The sequence below is a fragment of the Theropithecus gelada genome, chromosome 13 (genome assembly GCF_003255815.1).
Source record: "Theropithecus gelada isolate Dixy chromosome 13, Tgel_1.0, whole genome shotgun sequence".
Lineage (NCBI taxonomy): Eukaryota > Metazoa > Chordata > Mammalia > Primates > Cercopithecidae > Theropithecus > Theropithecus gelada.
The window spans coordinates 69,199,418-69,220,322 of NC_037681.1; the positions used below are offsets into that span (position 1 = coordinate 69,199,418).

General features: G+C 36.2%; 1 protein-coding gene and 1 pseudogene across 2 annotated transcripts in view; one reads left to right on the plus strand and one right to left on the minus strand.

Moving 5' to 3' along the window:
* GTF2A1L (general transcription factor IIA subunit 1 like) overlaps positions 1–20,905 on the plus strand; it is a 72,763-nt gene that overhangs the window by 42,064 nt on the left and 9,794 nt on the right. For both annotated transcript variants that reach the window (XM_025354276.1, XM_025354277.1), the window contains 2 exons: positions 14,589–14,849; positions 16,481–16,570. In XM_025354276.1, coding sequence (XP_025210061.1) covers positions 14,589–14,849; positions 16,481–16,570 — 351 coding nt within the window. The remainder of the gene's footprint in view (positions 1–14,588; positions 14,850–16,480; positions 16,571–20,905) is intronic.
* On the minus strand, positions 1,264–1,829 carry LOC112604821 (annotated as a pseudogene).

Below are 20,905 nucleotides of genomic sequence, written 5' to 3' on the forward strand. Positions count from 1 at the left end.
GAATGAGTGTTATCTTTCATCTTGCCTCGTATTAAATAAACTGAGGTGTGAAAAGCAGGCCTCCCTCATAAAGAGGCAGACAAATTTTGATACAAATCCATGAGCCAAGTGCTGTAAGCATCAAACTTTCAGTTCTTTTACACTATGCACACACACACGAAACCTACTTGGAAACAATTGCCTCTAACAGCAGTAAGAAAACTAAGCAATATTATGGTCAACAACGTTCCTTAAACTTTAGAATAACTACATAAGAATATTTCTTTCTCCTTAAAATTATTTTTGCCATCATCGACGTGCTCAAATTTTAAGGTGAGTTTTTGTGTTTTCTGTGTTCCAAATCTTCATAGGAATGAGAAGAAAAGCAGTCAAGCCTCCATGTTTCAGTCAAGAACTCAATTACCCAGCTGGTATCATTCCCCAAGACAGTGGGGTTAACAAAAGAACTAATCCACACTGCATCAAAAATAATTATCATTGGCCTAGACATCTTTTTTTTTTGAGATGGAGTCTCACTCTGTTGCCCAGGCTGGAGTGCAGTGGCATGATTTTGGCTCACTGCAACATCCACCTCCTGGGTTCAAGCGATTCTCTTGCCTCAGCCTCCCGAGTAGCTGAGATTACAGGTAGGCGCCACCATGCCTGGCTAATTTTTGTATTTTTAGTAGAGACGGGGTTTCACCATGTTGGTTAGGCTGGTCTCGAACTCCTGACTTCATGATCCACCCACCTTGGCTTCCCAAAGTGCTGGGATTACAGGTGTGAGCCACTGCGCCTGACTGGGCCTAGACATCTTGACAAGACATAAAGGTCCACCCTGAACCTAAATGTGTCTGAGCAGTCAGTGTTGTATTGTGGCTACTACTTCACTTTTGTATCACTCTATCTTATTAGCAAGCTACATTTCTAGGTTAACAGTTCTACCAAATATGAATATGAAAGTTTATTTTTAATGAGACAATATTGCAAATTGTGGTCAACCAACATCTTTTCACCAAATACTTCAAGCATAAAAAATGAGAATCTTTACAAAAATATATAGAGACACCACAAATTGGTAGCTGCCCATAACATTAGACAAACTGGACTCTTAAGAGTGGCTTCTCAACAGCATATCATTTAATTATAACTGTTGCCTGGTACAGGGAAAACTAACAAGTGTTTTTAAAGCATCATTGCAACATTGTATTCCTGATAATTTAAGTAAACCAAACTATGAGTAAATGAATGATACATGCCTAAAATTGAGCATGGTCTATACTGTCAGTGGCCACTGGACTTAGGACTAGTCCAAGACCTTGATCTAGATTTTGACCTAGACCTAGACTGTGATCTTGACTGAGATTTGGATCTAGGTGATTCTTTTTTCCTTGATTCCTTTTCATATCTTGAGCCAGACTTATAATGTGTTTTGGAATCTGTTTTAGAGGTGCCTCTAGTTTTAGTGTGAGATGCAGACCTAGAACATGATTTAGCCTTCATTTCTTTCTTGGGCTGGGACTTGGACCGTGATCTTGAATTGGATTTTGATCTGGAAAAAGATTGATTTCGGTGTTTGAATCTGTCATTGTCGGAATGGCTTCTGCTACGCTGTGGTCTTCCAGTCCGTCTACTGTTTCTAGGATGGTATGATCTTCTATAGTTGTAATCAAAAGACCAACTTCTTGATCTCCTCTTTTCATAACTTTGGCTTCTAGAATGCCTGTATCTGTCATAATCATCATAGCCTGAAGAACTGTACACATTCCTCTCTTCCTTGGCTTTCATCTGATTTGGTGTCTTTCGATCCCCCTGGGCAAACTATTTCAATCTGCTGTCCACAAATCCACTTTCTGTCCAAATTATGTAAATCGTCTTTAGCATCACGAACATCCCAGAGACGTGTTGAAGGGATGCAGGCAGTGGGACATGGCTGCGGCATGTCTCAGCCAGACACACTAACGGGCTCAGCAAACCGTGCATGCCAAGACCATTTTTATTCTTATTTTAAGCTTCATTTGCATTGCATTTTTAAAAATATATTTTTAATTAATTCATTAGTTTGTGGAGACAGACAGAGTTTCATTGTGTTATCCAGGTTGGTCTCTAATGTCCGGCCTCAAGCACTTGTCTCACTTTGGCTTCCCAAAGTGCTGGGATTACAGATATATGAGCCACTGTGCCCAGCCTAAAATACATTTTTTTAAAAGGTAGAAAAAACTAAAAATTTCTAAGGCATTTGCAGTACATTGCCACAGTATTTTAAAAAGAGGTTGTGCCGATTTTTCCTGCCACCAGTACTTTGATCAGTTTTGCCATATAGTTGACACTATATCACTACTGACTTTTACAAATTTGATTTTTCTTTCATGCTAAAATACACGTACAATTAGCCATTTAACTTTTATTTTTAAATTATTTTTACAATTTTTAACTGTATAGCTTAGTGACAGTAAGTATATTCACATTGTTGTACAGCTATCACCACCACCTGTCTCTAGAAATTTTTCATCTTGTCAAACTCCATGCGCATTAAACATTAACTCCCCATTTCTCACTCTCCCAGTCCCTGACAAACAACCATTCTACTTTCCGTCTCTATGAATTTGACTACTTTAGTTACCTCATCTAAGTGGAATCAGACAGTATTTGCCCTTTTCATTTAGCATAATGTCTCAGGGTTCTTCCATGTTGTAGCATGTGTCAGAATTTACTTCCTTTTTAAGGCTGAATAATATCCCATTGTATGCATATATTGCATTTTGTGTATTCATTCAGGTGTCTGTGGATACTTGGGTTGCTTCCAGCTTTTGACTGTTGTGAATAATGCTGCTATAAACATGGTGTACAAATATCTCTTCAAATCCCTGTCTTTATTTTTTTTGGATATATATGGAGAAATGGAGCTGCAAAATCATATGACAGTTCTACTTTTAATCTTGTTAGGAACTGCCATACAGTTTCCATAGAGGCTGCACCATTTTACATTCTCAACAGTAGTGTACAAGCGTCTGATTTCTCCACATCCCCACCAACACTTACTTTCTGTTTTTGTTTTTGTTTTGTTTTTTTAAATAATTGCTACCCTAAGGGATTTGAAGTGGTATCTTGTAGTTTTGATACGTATTTCCTTAATGATTAGTGATGTTGAACATTGTTTTATGTACTTCTGGCCATTTGTATATGTTCTTTGGAGAGAAGTCTATTCAAGTCCTTTGCCCATTTTTTTTAATTGGACTGTTTGTTTTGTTGTTGTTGAGTTGTAGTTCTTTATATATCCTGGATATTCACCTCTTATCAGATGTATGATTTGCAGATATTTTCTCCCATTTCATGGGTCACCTTTACTCTGTGTTAATAGTGTCTTTTGAGCACAAAAGTTTTTGATTTTGGTGAAGTCCATTTTATCTATTTTTTTCTTTTGTTACCTATGCTTTTGGTGTCATATCCAGTAAATTATTTTCAAATCTAATGTCATGAAATTTTCACCATGTGTTTTCCTCTAAGAGATTTATAGTTTCAGTTCTTATGTTTAGCTCTTTGATCCATTTTGAGTTAATTTTTGTAGATGGTGTAAATTTAGGGTTCAACTCCATTATTTTCAATGTGTCCTAGTTTTCCCAAAATGATTTGTTGAAAAGACTGTCCATTCCACATTGAATGGTCTTGTTACCCTTCTGGAAAATTGACCTTTTATGTAAGGGTTTGTTGCTGGGATCTTTATCCCATTGGTATATACACCTGTCTTTACATTAATAACACACTGGTTTGATTTTTAAATTTTTATTATTTATCACTTCAACTTTTATTTAAGATTCAGGGAGTACATGTGCAAGGTTTGTGACATAGGTATATTGCATCATGCCGCGGTTTGGGGTGTGATTGATCCTGTCATCCAGTTACTATGCAGAGTACCCAAAATAGTTCTTCAGCCCTTGCTCCCACTTCTTCTCCCTTTTTGGAGTCCCCAATGTCTATTATTTCCACCACTGTGTCTGTATGTGCTGAATATTTAGCTCCTAATTTATAAGTGACAACATCTCGTATATGGTTTTCTGTTCCTGTGTTAATTCACTTAAGATAATAGCACTCAACAGTATGCATGTTGCTGCAAAGAACATGATTCCCCCCCCCCCTTTTTTTTTTTTTTGGCTGCATAGCATTCCATGGTATATATGTAACACATTTTCTTTATTCAGTCTACCATGTATGGGCACCTGGACTGATTCCGTGTCTTTGCTATTGTGAATAGTACATCTGTAAACAGAGATGATTTTAGTTTAGTTTTTCCTTTCTAATTTTGATGTCTTTTATTTATTTTACTTGCCTAATTGTCCTGGCTAGTACTTTTTTTTTTATTACTGTGTTGATTAGAAGTGGTGAAAGTATTTGTCCTTTCCTTCTTTCTAATCTTAGAGAAGAGATTTCAGGGATTTACCATTCAGCATGATTCTTTTTTTTATGTTGAACTATCCTTGCATCCCAGGAATAAATCTCATTTGGCCATGGTGTAGGATTCTTATAATGTGCTATTATATCTATTTGCCAGTATTTTGTTGAGGATTTTTACACGAATATTCATCAGAAGTATTGGTCTGTCATTTTTATGTTTTGTCTTTGTCTGGCTTTGGTATCAGGGTAATGCTGGCCTCGTGAAATAAGTTTGGAGATATTTTGTTCTTCCATTTTTTGGAAGAGTTTGAGGGTGATTGGTATTCATCTTTAAATGTTTGGTATAATTTTCTAGTGAAGCCATTTGGTTCTGGATTTTTCTTTGTAGGTAGGGTTTTGATTACTTATTCAGTCTACTTTCCAATCAATATACTTACTAAGATTTTCTATTCTGATTCAGTCTAGATTGTGTATTTCTAGGAGTTTGTTAATTTTTAAAATAGATTATCTGATTTGTTGTGGTGTAAGTGTTCATAGTTTTCTCTTAAAGTTCTTTATATTTCTGTAAAATTGGTAATGATGTCCCCTCTTTTATTTATAATTTTGTTTTATTATTATTATTATTATTATTATTATTATTATTGAAACATTCTCTGTTGCCCAGGCTGAAGTGCAGTGGTGTGATCCCGGCTCACTGCAACCTCTGCCTCCTGAGTTCAAATGATTCTTGTGCCTCAGCCTCCTGAGTAGCTGGGATTGCAGGTGTGCTCTACTATGCCCAGCTAATTTTTGTATTTTTGGTAGAGTTGGGGTTTTGCCATGCTGGCCAGGCTGGTCTACAACTCCTGGCCTCAAGTGATCCACCTGCCTCAGCCTCTCAGAGCGCTGTGATTACAGGCGTGAGCCACCGTGGCCGATCCTCGTTGATAATTTTAGTTGAGTCTTCTCTTCTTCTTATCAGTCTAGTTATAAAGGTTTATCAATTTTATTGATCTTTTTGAAGAAGCAACTCTTGGTTTTGTCGATTTTTCTCTGTTGTTTCTCATTTCTGTGTTTTCTTTTTCTCTAATGTTATTATTTATTTCATTCTGCTAGCTTTAGGTTTGATTTGTTCTTTATAGTTTTTTAGATGTAAAGTTAAACTGTTAGAGATTGATCTTTTAAAATGTAGGCATTTATAGGTATACATTTCCCTCCCCATTGTTTTTACTTCATCCCCAGACTTTTTTTTTTTTTTTTTGAGACAGAGTTTCACTCTGTTGCCTGGGATGTAGGCAGTGGCACAATCTTGGCTCAGTGCAACCTTTGCCTTTGGGTTTAGGTGATTCTCCTGCCTCAGCCTCCTGAGTAGCTGGGATTACAGGCACCCACCACCACTCCTGGCTAATATTTGTAGTTCTAGTAGAGACAGGGTTTCACCATATTGGCCAGTCTGATCTCGAACTCCTGACTTCAAGTAATCCGCCTGCCTCAGCCTCCCAAAGTGCTGGGATTACAAGCGTGGGCCACTGCACCCGGCCTGTTGCATATATTTAGGAGATCTAATGTTTGGTGCACATGTATTTATAGCTGTTATATCTTCTTGGTAAATTGATTCTTTTTTCATTATGTAACTTAAATTTTTTTTTTCCTTTTTAAATAACAGTTTTTGACCTAAAATCCATTTTTTCTAGTGGTAACATAACCATTGCAGCTCTATTGGTTATCATTTGCATGGACTTTATTTTTCCGTCTTTTCACTTTCAGCCTATTCATGTCCTAGATATTTAATCTCTTATAGAGAGCATATAATTGGATCTTATATTTTATCCATTCTCCTAAACTATGTCTTTTGATTGGGGAATTTAATTCATTTGCATTTACAGTAATTACTAATTGGGAAGAACTAACTCTTGCCGTTTTGCTGTTTTCTATATGTATTTAGGTTTTCTGTGATTTCCTCCTTTGTTACCTTCCTTTGTGTATAATTGATTTTTGGTTTCCCTTCTCATTTCCTTTGTGAACATTCTATAGATATTTTCTTTGTGGTTACCATGGGTATTACATATAATATTTTAGGCTTGTAATAATCTCTTTTAATCAGATACCCACTTAAATTCAATCACATACAAAAAGTTTACTCCTTTACAACTTCGCCCTCCCCCACTTTGTCTTATTGTTGTTACAGATTACTTCTTTATATATTATTTACCCATTAACATAGATTTTTTTATGCTTTTGTCTTTTAAATGATGTAGAAGAATAAAATCAATTATAAACTAAAATTATGTTAACATTGATTTTTGTATTTGTCCATCTATTTACCTTTACCAGATAATTTTACATTTTGTGTAGCTTCAAGTTACTATCTAGCATCTATTTATTTTAATTTAAAGGACTCCTTTTAATATTTCTTGTAGGGAAAATCTAATGATAATGAATTCCCTTGGTTTTTATCTAGGAATGTCTTAATTTATCTTTCATTTTTTAAAGGATGGTAAGGCAGAATTTATTCAAGGAGATCCATGGCAATAGGAACTACTCTAGCTGGGTTTTGCAGTGGGAGAGAGAGATTGGAAGCAACCCCCTCCCTTATTTTTGAAAAATAATTTTGCCAGATACAGAAATCTTGGTTGATTTTTTTTTTTTTTTAAAACACTTTAAATATGTCATCCCACTGCCTTGTGGTCTTCAAACTTCTGCTGAGGAATCTGCCAGAACACTTATTGGGGATTCCTTATACGTAGGTGAGTTGCTTTTCTCTTGATGCTTTAAAGGTATATAATTTTTTAAATTTATTTTCAACTACCACATGTTCTCATTTATAAGTGGGAGCTAAACAACAAGAACACATGGATACTAGGAGGGGAACAATGAACACGGGAATAATTGAGGGTGGAGTGTGGGAGGAGGGAGAGGATCAGAAAAAATAACTGTTGAGTACTGTGCTTATTACCTGGGTGATGAAATTATCTGTAAACTAAACCCCCATGACACATAGTTTACCTACATAACAAACCTGTACATATACCCCTGAACCTAAAGTACAAGTTAAAAAAAAAAAAAAAGAGAAGTTCCATTTAGAAAGAGGTTTCCCTTGTAGATGTATTAAAATATTACACATTCTAAACTGAAACTTGGCTGGGCATAGTGGCTCATGGCTGTAATCCCAGCACATTGGGAGGCTGAGGAAGGAGGATTGCTTGAGTCCACTAGTTCAAGACCAGCCTGGACAACATGGCAAAACCCCATCAATATAAACAATACAAAAAAATGAGCTGGGCATGGCGCTCCCCTCCTGTAGTTCCAGCTACTCGGGAGACTGAGGTGGGAGAATCGCTTGAGTCCAGGAGGTCAAGGCTGCAGTGAACTGAGATTGGGCCACTGCATTTAAGCCTGGGCAATAGACTGAGATCCTATCTCAATCAATCAATCAAAACTGAAACTTAATCCTTCAAATATGTTTATTTTACTTTTCCTAAAACAATCTGCCTACAAGTATTAAAGTGTAAAACATTGTTATTTTCCCATTTTGAGATCTCTAATGTAAAAATGGATTTTATAAAAATAATTTTTTAAAACATAAAATGCTGTATAATAAACATTTTAAAAATTATTTTTATTTTTATATTTTGAGACAATGTCTTGCTGTGTTGCCCAGGCTGGAGAGCAGTGGCAGGTCATAGCTCACATAGCTCACTGCAGCCCTAATCTCCCAGGCTCAAGTAATTTTCCTGCCTCAGCCTCCTGAGTAGCTGGGACTGTAGGTACACAACACTATACCTGGGTAATTTTTAAACATTTTTATTTTTAGTAGAGATAAGTTTGGTCTTGAACTCCTGAACTCAAGTGATCCTTTTGTCTTGTCCTCCCAAAGTGCTGGGATTACAGGCATAAGCCCCCACACCTGGTCTAAAGGTAGTGTTTTAAAATTTCAATTTCTAATTGTTTATTGCCACTATATAGACATGCAGTTGAATTTTGTAAATTGACCTAATATCCTGTGACCTTGTTAAACCCACTTAATAATTTTAGTAGTTGTTTTGTAGACCCTTTGGGGTTGCGTTATGTAGACTGTAATCTATTTTGATGAATAAAAAAATATGTCTTCTGGGGTCGGGAGCAGTGGCTCACGCCTATAATCCCAGCACTTTGGGAGGCCGAGGCGGGTGGATCACGAGGTCAGGAGATAGAGACCATCCTGGCTAACATGGTGAAACCCTGTCTCTACTAAAAATCCAAAAAATTAGCTGGGCGTGGTGGTGAGCGCTTGTAGTCCCAGCCACTCGGGAGGCTGAGGCAGGAGAATGGCGTGAACCTGGGAGGCAGAGCTTGCAGTGAGTGGAGACCGCATCACTGCACTCCAGCCTGGGTGACAGAGCCAGACTCCGTCTCAAAAAAAAAAAAAAAAAAAAAAAAAAAATACACACACACACACACATTATAGCATAAATTTAATGCTATAAATTTCCCTCCAGGCACTGCTTTGGGTACATCTCAAAAGTTTGGACATTATGTTTTTTATATATATGTTTATAAAGTATATATATAAATATGGGTGTATATATATATTTCTTCCCATAGCTTTTTTTTTCTTGGCTTATTGCACTGATTTAGGACTTCCGGTACAAAATTAAATAAGAGTGCTGAGAGCAGAAATCTCGTTCCTGATTTTAAGGGGAAAGCATTCTGTCTTTCATCAAGTACTATGTTAACTGTATGGTTTTAATTTTTTTTTTTTTTGTAGATATCCTTTATCAGATGGAAAAAGTTTTCTTTAATGTAGTTTATTTTTTTAAATCATGAGTTGACGTTAGGTTTAAACAATTTTCCCCTATATCTATTGAAACAAATGGGTTTCCTTCTTTCATGTTTTGATATGGTGAGATACACTGATTGACTTTTGAATGTTCAACTTTCAAATGCATTCTCAGGATAAACTTCCTTTTGTAATGTTGTGTTATTCATTTTATGCATTGCTGGATTCAATTTGCTAAAATTTCGTTGTGGATTTTTGCTTCTGTGTTCATGAGGAGTACTGGTCTGTAGTTTTCTTATTTTGTGCTGGGTATTAGGATAATGTTAGTTTCATAAAATGAATTGCTATATATCTGTATCTCTCCTGTTTTCTGATAGAGTTTTTAGCTTTCTGAATTTAGAATTTTTCTTTGTGGGAAGGTTTTTAATGGAATTAAATTTCTTTAACTGATATGTCTCTTTAGGTTATCTGTTTCTTCTTGAGTAAATTTTGGTAATTTCTTTCAATGAATTTATCCATTTTACTTAAGTTGTAAAATTTATTGAAAGTTGATAATATATTATTTTAATGCCTTTAGGATCTATGTAACATCCCTTCTTTAATTATTAATACTGTTTGCTTGTGTCTTCTGTCTGTCTCTCTCTCACTCTTTCTCTCTCTGTCATGCTAGAGGTTTTTCAATTTTTTTTTTTTTTTTTTTTTTTTTTGAGACAGTCTGGCTCTGTTGCTCAGGCTGGAGTTCAGGTGGTGTGATCTTGGCTCACTGCAATCTGTACCTCCTGGGTTCAAGTGATTCTCATGCCTCAGCCTGCCGACTAGCTGGGATTACAGGTGTATGCCACCACACCTGACTGATTTTTGTATTTTTAGTAGAGACTGGATTTCACCATGTTGGCCAGGCTGGTCTCCAACTCTTGGCCTCAAGTGATCCGCCTGCCTTGGCCTGCTAAAGTGCTGGGATTACAGGTGTGAGCCACCCTGCCTGGCCAGGTTTTTCACTTTTATTGATAATTTCAAAGAATGAACTTTTGGCCTTAATGATTTCTCTCTCTCTCTCTCTTTTTTTTCTCGGTTTGTAATTTCACTGTTTTTCCCTTTTAAAATTTTTATTATTTCCTTCCTTCTGTTTACTTTGGACTTATTTTAGCCTTCTTTTTCTAGTTTCTTAAGGTGGAATATTAGGCCATTGATTTGAGACATACTTATTTTCTGATATAATAATTTAATGATATAAATTTCCCCCTAGGCACTGCTTTGGGTATATCTCAAAAGTTTGGACATTATGTTTTCATTTGCATTCAATTACAATTATTTTCTAATTTCTTCTATGATTTAGTCTTTGACCATTGGGTATTTAGAATTGTGTTGTTTACTTTTTAAATATTTGGGAAATTTTTCAGATATCTTTCTGTTATTGGTTTCTAGTGTAATTCTTTTGTGGTCAGAGAATATACTTTATATATTTTAAATTTGCCAGGTTTTGTTTTGTGTTTCAGAATATGGTTTATCTTGGCAAACATGATGTGTGCTCTTGAAGCTATTTGGCTATTTTTGGGTGGGGTATTCTCTAGATATTAATTAGGTTAAGTTGATTGATTGCATTGTCTAGGGTTTCCGTATCTTCACTGAATTTCAGTCCACTTTTTCTATTGACTACTGAGAGAGGAATTTTAAGCCTTTACCTGTAATAGTAGATTTGTCTATTTCTTCTTTTACTTTTATTACTTTTTAGTTTATTTTTGAAGCTATGTCTGTAGGTATATAAGTATTTAGGATAGTCATCTTCTTCAATTGATCCCTTTATTATTATTTAATGTTTTTTATTTATCTCTGATAATATTTCTGGTTCTGAAGTTTACATTTTCTGATATTAATAGAGCAGTTTTAGGTTTATTTTGATTAGTGTTCGCATGGTATGTGTTTTTTCTGTTCATTTACTTTTAACCTACCTGTGTCACTGTATTTAAAGTGAGTTTCTTTCTTTCTTTCCCTTTTTCTTTTTTTTTTTGATAGTGTCTTGCTCTGTCGCCCAGACTGGAGTGCAGTGGCGCGATCTTGGCTCACTGCAAGCTCCGCCTCCTGGATTCAAGCAATTTTCCTGCCTCAGCCTCCTGAATAGCTGGGATTATAGGCATGTGCCACCATGCCCAGCTAATTTTTAAAAAATATTTTTAATAGAGATGGGGGTTTCACCATATTGACCAGGCTGCTCTTGAACTCCTGACCTTGTGATCTGCCCACCTTAGCCTCCCAGATAGACAGCATATGGTTGGGTCTTGCTAATTTAATCCAGTCTGATAATCTGTATCTTTTAAATGAGATGTTTAGGCCATTTATATTTAATATAGTTGTTAATCAACTTGTCAGGGTGTGTGTGTGTGTGTGTGTGTGTCTGTGTTCTTCCCTTTTTTTGTTTTCCTGAATGTTTTTGATTCTTTTTTGCTCTGTCACATCTACTGATGACCCCTTCAGATGAAGTTTTTACTCTGATATTGTGGTTTTTATTTTTAGAATTTTTTGTTAAAATTCTTGTTTTTCTTTTTTCTTTCTTTTCCTAACTCCCCAAACTTGTTATCTGTGCTGAAATTATTTATTTGTTCATGGATTTTTTCCCACTTTTTTCACTAAATTATTTGGTGTATCAGTCATAGTCTGACATTTCTAACTATCTCTGAGTTTGGTTCTCTTGATTGCTTTGCAGTGTGATGGTTGGTTTTTGTTGCTTTTTCTTTGTATTATTATTTTTGAGAAGGGTCTCACTCTGTCACTTAGGCTGGAGTGCAGTGGTGCAATCACAGCTCACTGTAGCCTCAACCTCCCTGGGCTCAGGTGATCTTCCTGCCTCCACCTCCTCAGCATGCACCACCACTCCCAGCTAATTTTTTTTTGTGTGTGTATTTTTTGTAGAGCTAGGATCTTGCTATGTTTCCCAGACTAGTCCTGAACTTCTGGGCTCAAGCGATCTGCCAACTTTGGTGTCCCAAAGTGCTGGGATTACAGGCATGAGTGTCTGTGCCCGGGCTCATTTTTGACTGAATGTCAGACATCTTATATAAATAAAGGAGAGATTGAGGTAAATAGTATTTATAGTTGGAAATAGGCATTACTCTTCTTATAGAGAGATATGTTTGTATGTCCCATCTGTAAGGGGTGTCCCTCCTTGGATTTCAGGCTGCTTCAAGAAAAGTTGTGATTTTGTAAATTTATCCAGCTTTTGTTCATTGTTAGTGTGATAGTAGCATTCTTTTCAGCTTTTACATTATGGGCAGTGGGCCCTCTAAGATTTCTCTAATTTATTCATAGCAGAGTACAAATTTATCTTACTTATGTAATTTGGACTTATTTTCATTTTTGAGCACATAGTCACTAATTTTTGTATACATGTGATATTCCTTATATTTCATCTGTGAAGGAAATCTGTTTCCAATATAGTAAAATTAATTACATGTAAACTTACATAATTTTGGTCTATTAATTTGAATTTTTCTACACAGCATTATTTGTTGGGTATACTTTTTTGAGAGTTCATTATTGGTAATATTCATATGGGTTTGAACCCTAGAAGGGCAGTTGTCCACTCAAAAACTAAGTTGAGTATATGCATATTATTAAAGTTGTATCTTAAGTTATTGAGATTATTAAAGTTGTATCTTAAGTATTATTGTATTAAACATCACCTATGACTTGCAAACTCAGAAGAAATATAAATAGAGGGCATCTGTTCAAATCTTAGTAAAACTTCTTGGCTTCTGTTAGTAGCCTTCTTGACTCTTAAAATTCCCAAGACTTTCCAGGCTGATTTGATGAAGGCTCTTTGGGTGCTATATCACTCTTCATTCCCCTCTTCATAGCACCTGTTAACCTTGATTTTACTTTCTGTTTTTATGAATTTGCCTGTTCTAGGTACTTCATATAAGTGGAATCATATAAGATTTGTCCTTCTGTGTTTGCCTTATTTCACTTAGTATGACCTTTGTATTTCTGATTGTAAAGGATGGAAAGTCATCTTTTCCATGTACTTGGGCTACACTTCTATACTTCAGTCTTAAAGTTAATGTAACCTGTTGTTTATGCAATATGTGTGTCAACATATGTATGGATTTCCAAAACAACCAGCATTATAGCATCTGGAGCTTTCATCAAGTTTTCAAGGGGCCTCTGACTTTTCCAAAGTGGTTAAGAACTACTGCTATAGATTCTGGAGCATATATAATCATAAAACAGCCCCTGATCTTAAGGAGCTTGACATTTTATTGATCTTTGTCCTATCTATGACAAATTAATTGGGGGGTGGGTAGTATGGTATGACCAACATAGAACCCTACATTGAAGAGTGAAGAGTGCAGGCCAGGTGCTGTGGCTCATGCCTGTAATCCCAGCACTTTGGGAGGCCGAGGTGGGCAGATCATGAGGTCAGGAGATTGAGACCATCCTGGCTAACACGGTGAAACCTCACCTCCACTAAAAATACAAAAACTTAGCCGGATGTGGTGGCAGACGCCTGTAGTTCCAGCTACTCAGGAGGCTGAGGCAGGAGTGTTTCCTGAACCAGGGAGGCGGAGCTTGCAGTGAGCCGAGATTGTGCCATTGCACTCCAGCCTGGGCGACAGAGCGAGAGTCTGTCTCAAAAAATAAATAAATAAATAAATAAATGCCTATAAAATACTTAGCAGAGGGGTTTATTTGTTAACTGTGCTGGATGAAGGTAATGATAAAATAATAGCCATCTACGTGACCAGAGGTGATTACTAAATTTCCTTTATATATTTTTTACTTTTGTTGCAGTGAATTATCTATAACATAAAAATTTGCCATTATACCCATTTTTAGGTGTACATTTCAGTGGTACTAAATACATTCACAGTGTTGTACAACTCTCTCACCACTCTCTATTTCCAGTACTTTTTCGTCTTCTCAAACAGAAACTCTGTACTCATTAAACAATAACTTTTCATTCCCCTCTTCATAGCCCCTAGTAACCTCGATTTTACTTTCTGTTTCTGTGAATTTGCCTATTCCAGGTGCCTCATATAAGTGGAATCATCTAAGGTTTGTCCTTCTGTGTTTGGCTTATTTCACTTAGTATAATCCTTTACATTTTTATTTATCCATTAAGCACAATGACATTTGTCTTTTCTATTTCATTGAATTATTGTTTAAAGTCAAATGAAATAGTTAAATCCTAATAGGTACTATATAAATTTAGATGGTATGTATAAAAACTGGTAAATATTATCTGAAAGTAATGAACTGATTTGCTGTCTCCCTATGATTGTAAGTGGGTCGTTACTTTATTTATAATTTAAAAAATTATTCCTACATTACATAGAAATGCTAGGCTTATTCAGATTTTAATGTCATAAGGCAGAAATTTGCTTGAAGTGACCATTTGTGGAATGTCTGTTAATTTTAAATTTGGATTCAATATTTTATATGCCTTATTTGACTTGAACTTTAGTGTATTTCTTTCTCTATTTAGGATTCTAATTCACGGGTAGATTTAAGCATTCGGGTTACTGATGATGATACTGGTGAAATAATTCAAGTCGATGGAACCGGTGATACATCTTCCAATGAAGAAATAGGAAGTGCAAGAGATGTAGATGAGAATGAATTTCTAGGGGTTATTGATGCAGGAGATCTGAAGGTACTTGAAGAAGAAGCTGACAGTATTTCAAATGAGGATTCAGCCACAAACAGTAGCGATAATGAAGATCCTCAAGTAGACATTGTAGAAGAGGTAAGGATGGCTTTTCAGCTGAGACTTTCTTTATTAATTTATAACATTTCTACTTTATTATGCTTTGGAACCAAAAGGAATAGCAAGATTAATCTTTTCTTTACTGTTTTGAAATAAGACTTATTTGGGGCTGGGCATGGTGGCTCAAGCCTGTAATCCCAGCACTTTGGGAGGCTGAGGCTGGTGGATCATTTGAGGTTTGGAGTTCGAGGCCAGCTTGGGCCAACATGTTGAAACCCTGTCTTTACTAATAAAACAAAAATTAGCTGGGCATGGTGGCACATGCCTGTAAACCTAACTACTCAGGAGACTGACGCAAAAGAATCACAGGACGCAGAGGTTTTAGTGAACCAAGAAGCGCCGCTGTATTCCAGCCTGGGCGACAGAGCACGACTCTGTCTAAAAAAAAAAAAAAAAGACTTAATATATCCTTAGATTTAAACTTTTAATCTTCAACTGTAATTTAAAACCAATAATAAATATTTGGGAATGGGCTTTTGTATTGGTCTTAAGTAGAGGTGGTAGGTGATCTAGGGAATGGGAATGGCTGTTAAAGAAGGCAGCCTGGTAGAAACATATAGTATCTGCTCTAATTCTAATAAATGTCATAAACTCCAAGTAGAGTGTGATTATTAAAAAGTATATAAGTAGTATTAGCTATCATTTATGGTAGCCTTACATATGTGCCAGGCATCATATTAAGTCTTACCTGCCTTATCTTAATAGTCCCAAAGTCCTATGGTTCTTATTCCTATCCTGATTTTAGATATGAGGAAACTGAGATATGGAGAGAATTAGTAACTTGCCTAAGGTCAGTCTTGTAATTATTAAATGGCCAAACAGGGATTTATTTTTTATTTTTTATTTCTTGTTTTGAGACAGAGTCTTGCTTTGTTGCCGAGGCTGGAGTATAGTGGTGTGATCTTGGCTCACTGCAACCTCTGCTTCCTGGGTTCAAATGATTCTCACACCTCAGTCTCCTGAGTAGCTGGGATTACAAGCATACCACTATGCCCAGCTAATATTTATATTTTTAGTAGAGACAGAGTTTCACCATGTTGGCCAGGCTGGTCTTGAACTCCTGGCCTCAAGTGATCCGTCTGCCTCGGCCTTTCAAAGTGCTGGGATTATAAGTGTGAGCCACTGCACCCAGCTCAAACAGGGTAAATTTAAATCCAGGCTGTTTGACTTTTAGTACAAACAAAAACTTTTAGCTGCTCTAGGTTCCTTTATTTCTTTGTTTTGTTTTGGTTTGGTTTTCGAGATGGAGTCTCAGTCTGTTGCTCAGGCTTGAGTGAAGTGGTGCGATCATGGCTCACTGCAGCCTCAAGTTACTGGGCTCAGATGATTCTCCTACCTTAGTCTCCCGAGTAGCTGGGATTACAGGTGTGTGCCACCATGCCAAGTTAATTTTTTGTATGTTTGGTAGAGATGGGATTTCACCATGTTGCCCAAGTAAGTCTCGAACTCCTGGCCTCAAGCAATCTGCCTGCCTAGGCCTCCCATAGTGCTGGGATTATAGGCATGAGCCACTACTCCCGGCCAAGTTCCTTTATTTCTATATGTCTCTTTATCTTTAAAAAATTTAAAGCATCATAATATTCCTTAATGTGATCATCTTTCATCTTTAGGACCCTTTAAATTCTGGAGATGATGTTAGTGAACAGGATGTGCCAGACCTGTTTGACACAGATAATGTAATTGTCTGTCAGTATGATAAGGTACTGTATTTACCTTTTGGACTTTGGGTTTATTAATTGCATTTATAGTAGAAAGGTATGTAAAATGATGGGAAATAAGATGGTGAGTTACACTTCACAATTAATCAAAACAGCAGTGTAATTCTAGAAATTCTGAGTGTGTATTTTGGGTCTAGCACTGTACTATATGATCTCAGTGATACCAGAAAAGGTGATAGTCCTTAAGGAAGTAATGATCTTATTGAAACAAGATGTTTCTTTTGGAAAACTAGAAAGACATGCAATGAGATGGTAGGTAAACCAACAGCTAAAATATGTGACAGGTAAATCAAATGCTAAAATATGTGGAATGTAAATCAAATGCTAAGATGAGTAGCACGTAAATCAAATGCTAAGATATGCAGCACAGATCGTAAGTGCTAGAGGTGGCTAGGAAATGTAACAAATCATTGGTAGTTGGAGTTCCCCACAAATCCTTCATGGGTGATGTGGGGTTTTGAAATGAGCCTTGAATGATTTGTAGGATACAGGTAAATATGGAGAATAAGCATCAGAATAGAAAAGCCCAATAAAAAGCAGAGAAATGAATGGATGTAGTATGTACAAGGGACACTGAAGAGATAGCTCTGGCTTGAACAAAGTGTTCTCTTATTAGATGTATAGTACTAGGAAATGAAGCTGGGTTGGGAGACAGAGTAGAAAGCAGATTAGAATATCCTGAATGCTAGTAGGAAAAATCTAAACTTGGTCTGAGGGACATTAGCCTTCTGAGAAGGTTATTGAGAAAACCGTAATTGGGTTTAAAAGCTAGATGTGTTTGATTTGGAAAAAGCAAATGGTAAAAGTGGGCAGGGCAGATGTGAAGTCCCCAGAGCCCAGAGCCCAGAGCCCAGACTGAGGATGGCAGTGTAAGAACATGGAAAAGTCAGAGGTTATGATGGAAGAATCAGTGGGACTTGGTCATTAGCTGAAGGTGTCTCTCAGGTTTCCAGCCTAGAGATTATAGCAACTCTAGCAACTAAAAGTAATACTGCTTTTTAAAAAACACTACAGCTGTGATTATATAGTCAAATGGGGAGTTTTTGTCCTTCATTCATGAATATTTATATTCTTAAAGTGGCTTCGAGATATAATTAACACAGTATACGATTCACCTATTTAAAGTATACAATTCAATGGTTTGTTTAGTATATTCATGGATATGTATAACAATTATCACAGTCAATTTTAGAACCATTTTGTCACCTCAAAAAGAAACCCCATACTTTTTAATTCTCAGGGCAGTATTCTCCCCATTTCCACTACTCCAAGCCCCTAGGCGTAAGAAACCACTGATATACTCTCTCTTTCTGTGGATTTTCCTATTCTGGAATTTCATATGAAAGGAATTATATGTGGTGTTTTGTTACTGGCTTCTTTCACTTAGCATAGTGTTTTCAAGAGTCATCCATGTTGTAACATATATCAGGTCTTCGTTTTTTTAAAAAATTGCTGAATAGTAGTCTATTGAATGGATATACCACATTTTCTTTTTCCGTTTGTCTGTTGATGGATATTTGGGTTGTTTCCACTGTAGGGGAGAAAAAATCAATACCTTTTCCTCACCCATTGCTATTTCTGGTTGAGGCACCTAGAAAAAGACAGATTAACGAGAAAATCATTCAAATTTATTTTAATGTACATTTTACTGAAACAGGAAATTTTTTTTTTTTTTTTTTTTTTGAGACGTAGTCTTGCTCTGTTGCCCAGGATGGAGTGCAGTGGTGTGATCTCAGCTCACTGTAAGCTCCACCTCCCGGGTTCATGCCGTTCTCCTGCCTCAGCCTCCTGAGTAGCTGGGACCACAGGCGCCTGCCACCATGCCCAGCTAATTTTTTTGTATTTTTAGTAGAGACAGGGTTTCACCGTGTTAGCCAGGAGAGTCTTGATCTCCTGACCTCGTGATCTGCCTGCCTCGGCCTCTCAAAGTGCTGGGATTACAGGCCTGAGCCACTGCGCCTGGCCGACACAGGAATCTTTAGAAATGAAGACCCAAAGAAACAGGGAAAAGTATTTTCCTGGACAGTCATATGGAAGTATGATCAGAGGAAAAAAGTATATGATATAATGGCAATAAACTGGAGGGAACTTAGTAAGACTTGTTTGTTCAGATTTTTGTGTCTCTGTGTCTTCAGAAATAAGGACACTTATTTTCCTTTGTGTACAGGGTAGGGACCTCTGTAATAAAGGTTTTATGACTTACTTTAGAGGAAGGTCAGATAATTCTTTCATGGCTTGGTTCAGGGGAGAAGGGTGAGGGCAAGGTCAGAAAGACTTTCCTGCTTCTGCCATTTTTTCAAATGTCAGGATGCCAGAATACATATGGGATAATGTGTTCTGAACCCCACAGATACCTTTTTGCTACTATGAATAATGCCTCTATAAGCATTTGTGTACAAGTTTTTGCATGGACATATGTTTTCATCTGTCTTGGCATATACTTAGGAGTTGAATTCCTGGGTCATGTGGTGACAGTTTAAGGAGCTACTAGACTATTTTCCAAAGTGGCTATAATATTTTACATTCTTATTAGCAGTGTTTGAGGGTTTCAATTTCTCCACATCCTGGCCAGCACTGGCCATGATCCGACTTTCTAATTCTAACCATTCTAATGGGTGTGAAATAGTATATTATTGCAGTTTTGATTTGTGTTTCCTTGATAACTAATGGGCCTTTTATTCCAGTCACAATTTGAATATATTTAGGGGAAACAAAGGATAATGTTTTGAATTGCTATAAAAAGAAATCTTTTTCTCTGAAAATAAGGCCACTTTCTCCCCTATAACATTTTATACAAATAGAAAATGGCAATTTAGATGCTGAATAAAAATATAAACATAAGAAGGAATAGGGGATAGAAACTAAAACTAAAACTTGTTTTAGTTTCTTATAAACAATATATTGCCTTCTATGAAAAAAACATTATAAGGCACTTAATTATATATACATTCCATAAAGTCTCATGAAGAATTTTCTAGACCATTATGGATATGGTATCCTTTGTTTGCTGCAATGTGGGAGATAGCTTGTAATTAATTACATAGTACTTTGTATTTTTTCAGTGTGTTTTCTCATACATTATCTTTTGTTTCTTATAATAATCTTATGGAATAGATAGAGGTGATATTAAATATACACTGCTAACAAATCTAGTATCTTAGAACACTTCTACTTACTGAATATTTTAAGAACAGTGGTAACAAAGTTAATGGAAAGCAGGGCATTGGGGAACCACTGAAACATTTTTAAAAAGGGAGTGATGTAGTCAGAAGATAGCCAAAAGAATGTATCTATAAGGTCAAAGTGGGGTGAGGAACACTGTTATAGTGAATCTTTATGAAAGGAAAACTTTCCAGTGCTGGTCACTGGTTGATTTTTTCAAATAGTATTGAATGTAACCCAACTCAAGTCAATTGAAAGAACTTTCAGTAGTCTTTTTTCAGAGCTTTACTAATTCAGTGTGTTTTATGATCTCCGCACGCTTTTGCTGTGCCACTCTGCTGACTTACTCAGCTTGTTTTAAAGGCAGGTAGTACCAGTTCCTCTGGGAAAGTATTACAAACGCAGAATCCTGAGTCCCACCCCAGAGTACTGGATAAGAATGTACATTTTAACAAGATGCCAAAATGATTTGCATGTCCATTAAATTTTGAGAAGCACTGTTTGGCTTCTTTAGTATATTTTATTTGGATTTGATTAACAGATGGAATTTATCTTTAAAATTTAACAATTGGGGGAAAACTTTGAAAATATAAACAGGTACAGTGGAAAAGAGCTAAATGAAAGTCACTGGTTTACATACTGGATGAGAATTAGTTAAATGGTGTAGATATTTTGTTTCAGAGGCCTAGAGAATGTCTAAAATTAATATAAAGATTTAAATAATAAAGACATTATAGGGAAAATTAATGGTGAAATGAAACCTTTTACTACAGATGGAAATGTTCTGTGCTACAAATAGGACCCTATTTATAGTGGAATGTGAAACCATTTGAATATCCTATATCTTCATCTGACAGTTTAGCAGACTTGCTTATAGCTGACTTTATCCCTTAGATGCTATACAATGATTAATTTCTAGGGGTATAGCATGGTTTCTTTATATATACAGAGAGATATGTATATATGTGTGTATATATATGGTCTCTTTATATATATCTATGTGTCTAATAGTCTATATATATGTACATTTCCTTCTTTGAATATACAGTGCACACACATGATTGAAAAATCAAAATACTGTAAAAAGGTATACAGTGAAAAGTCTGGTTCACATTCCTTCACCATTTGTGCTTTCTGTTAGTAGCTCCTTTTCCT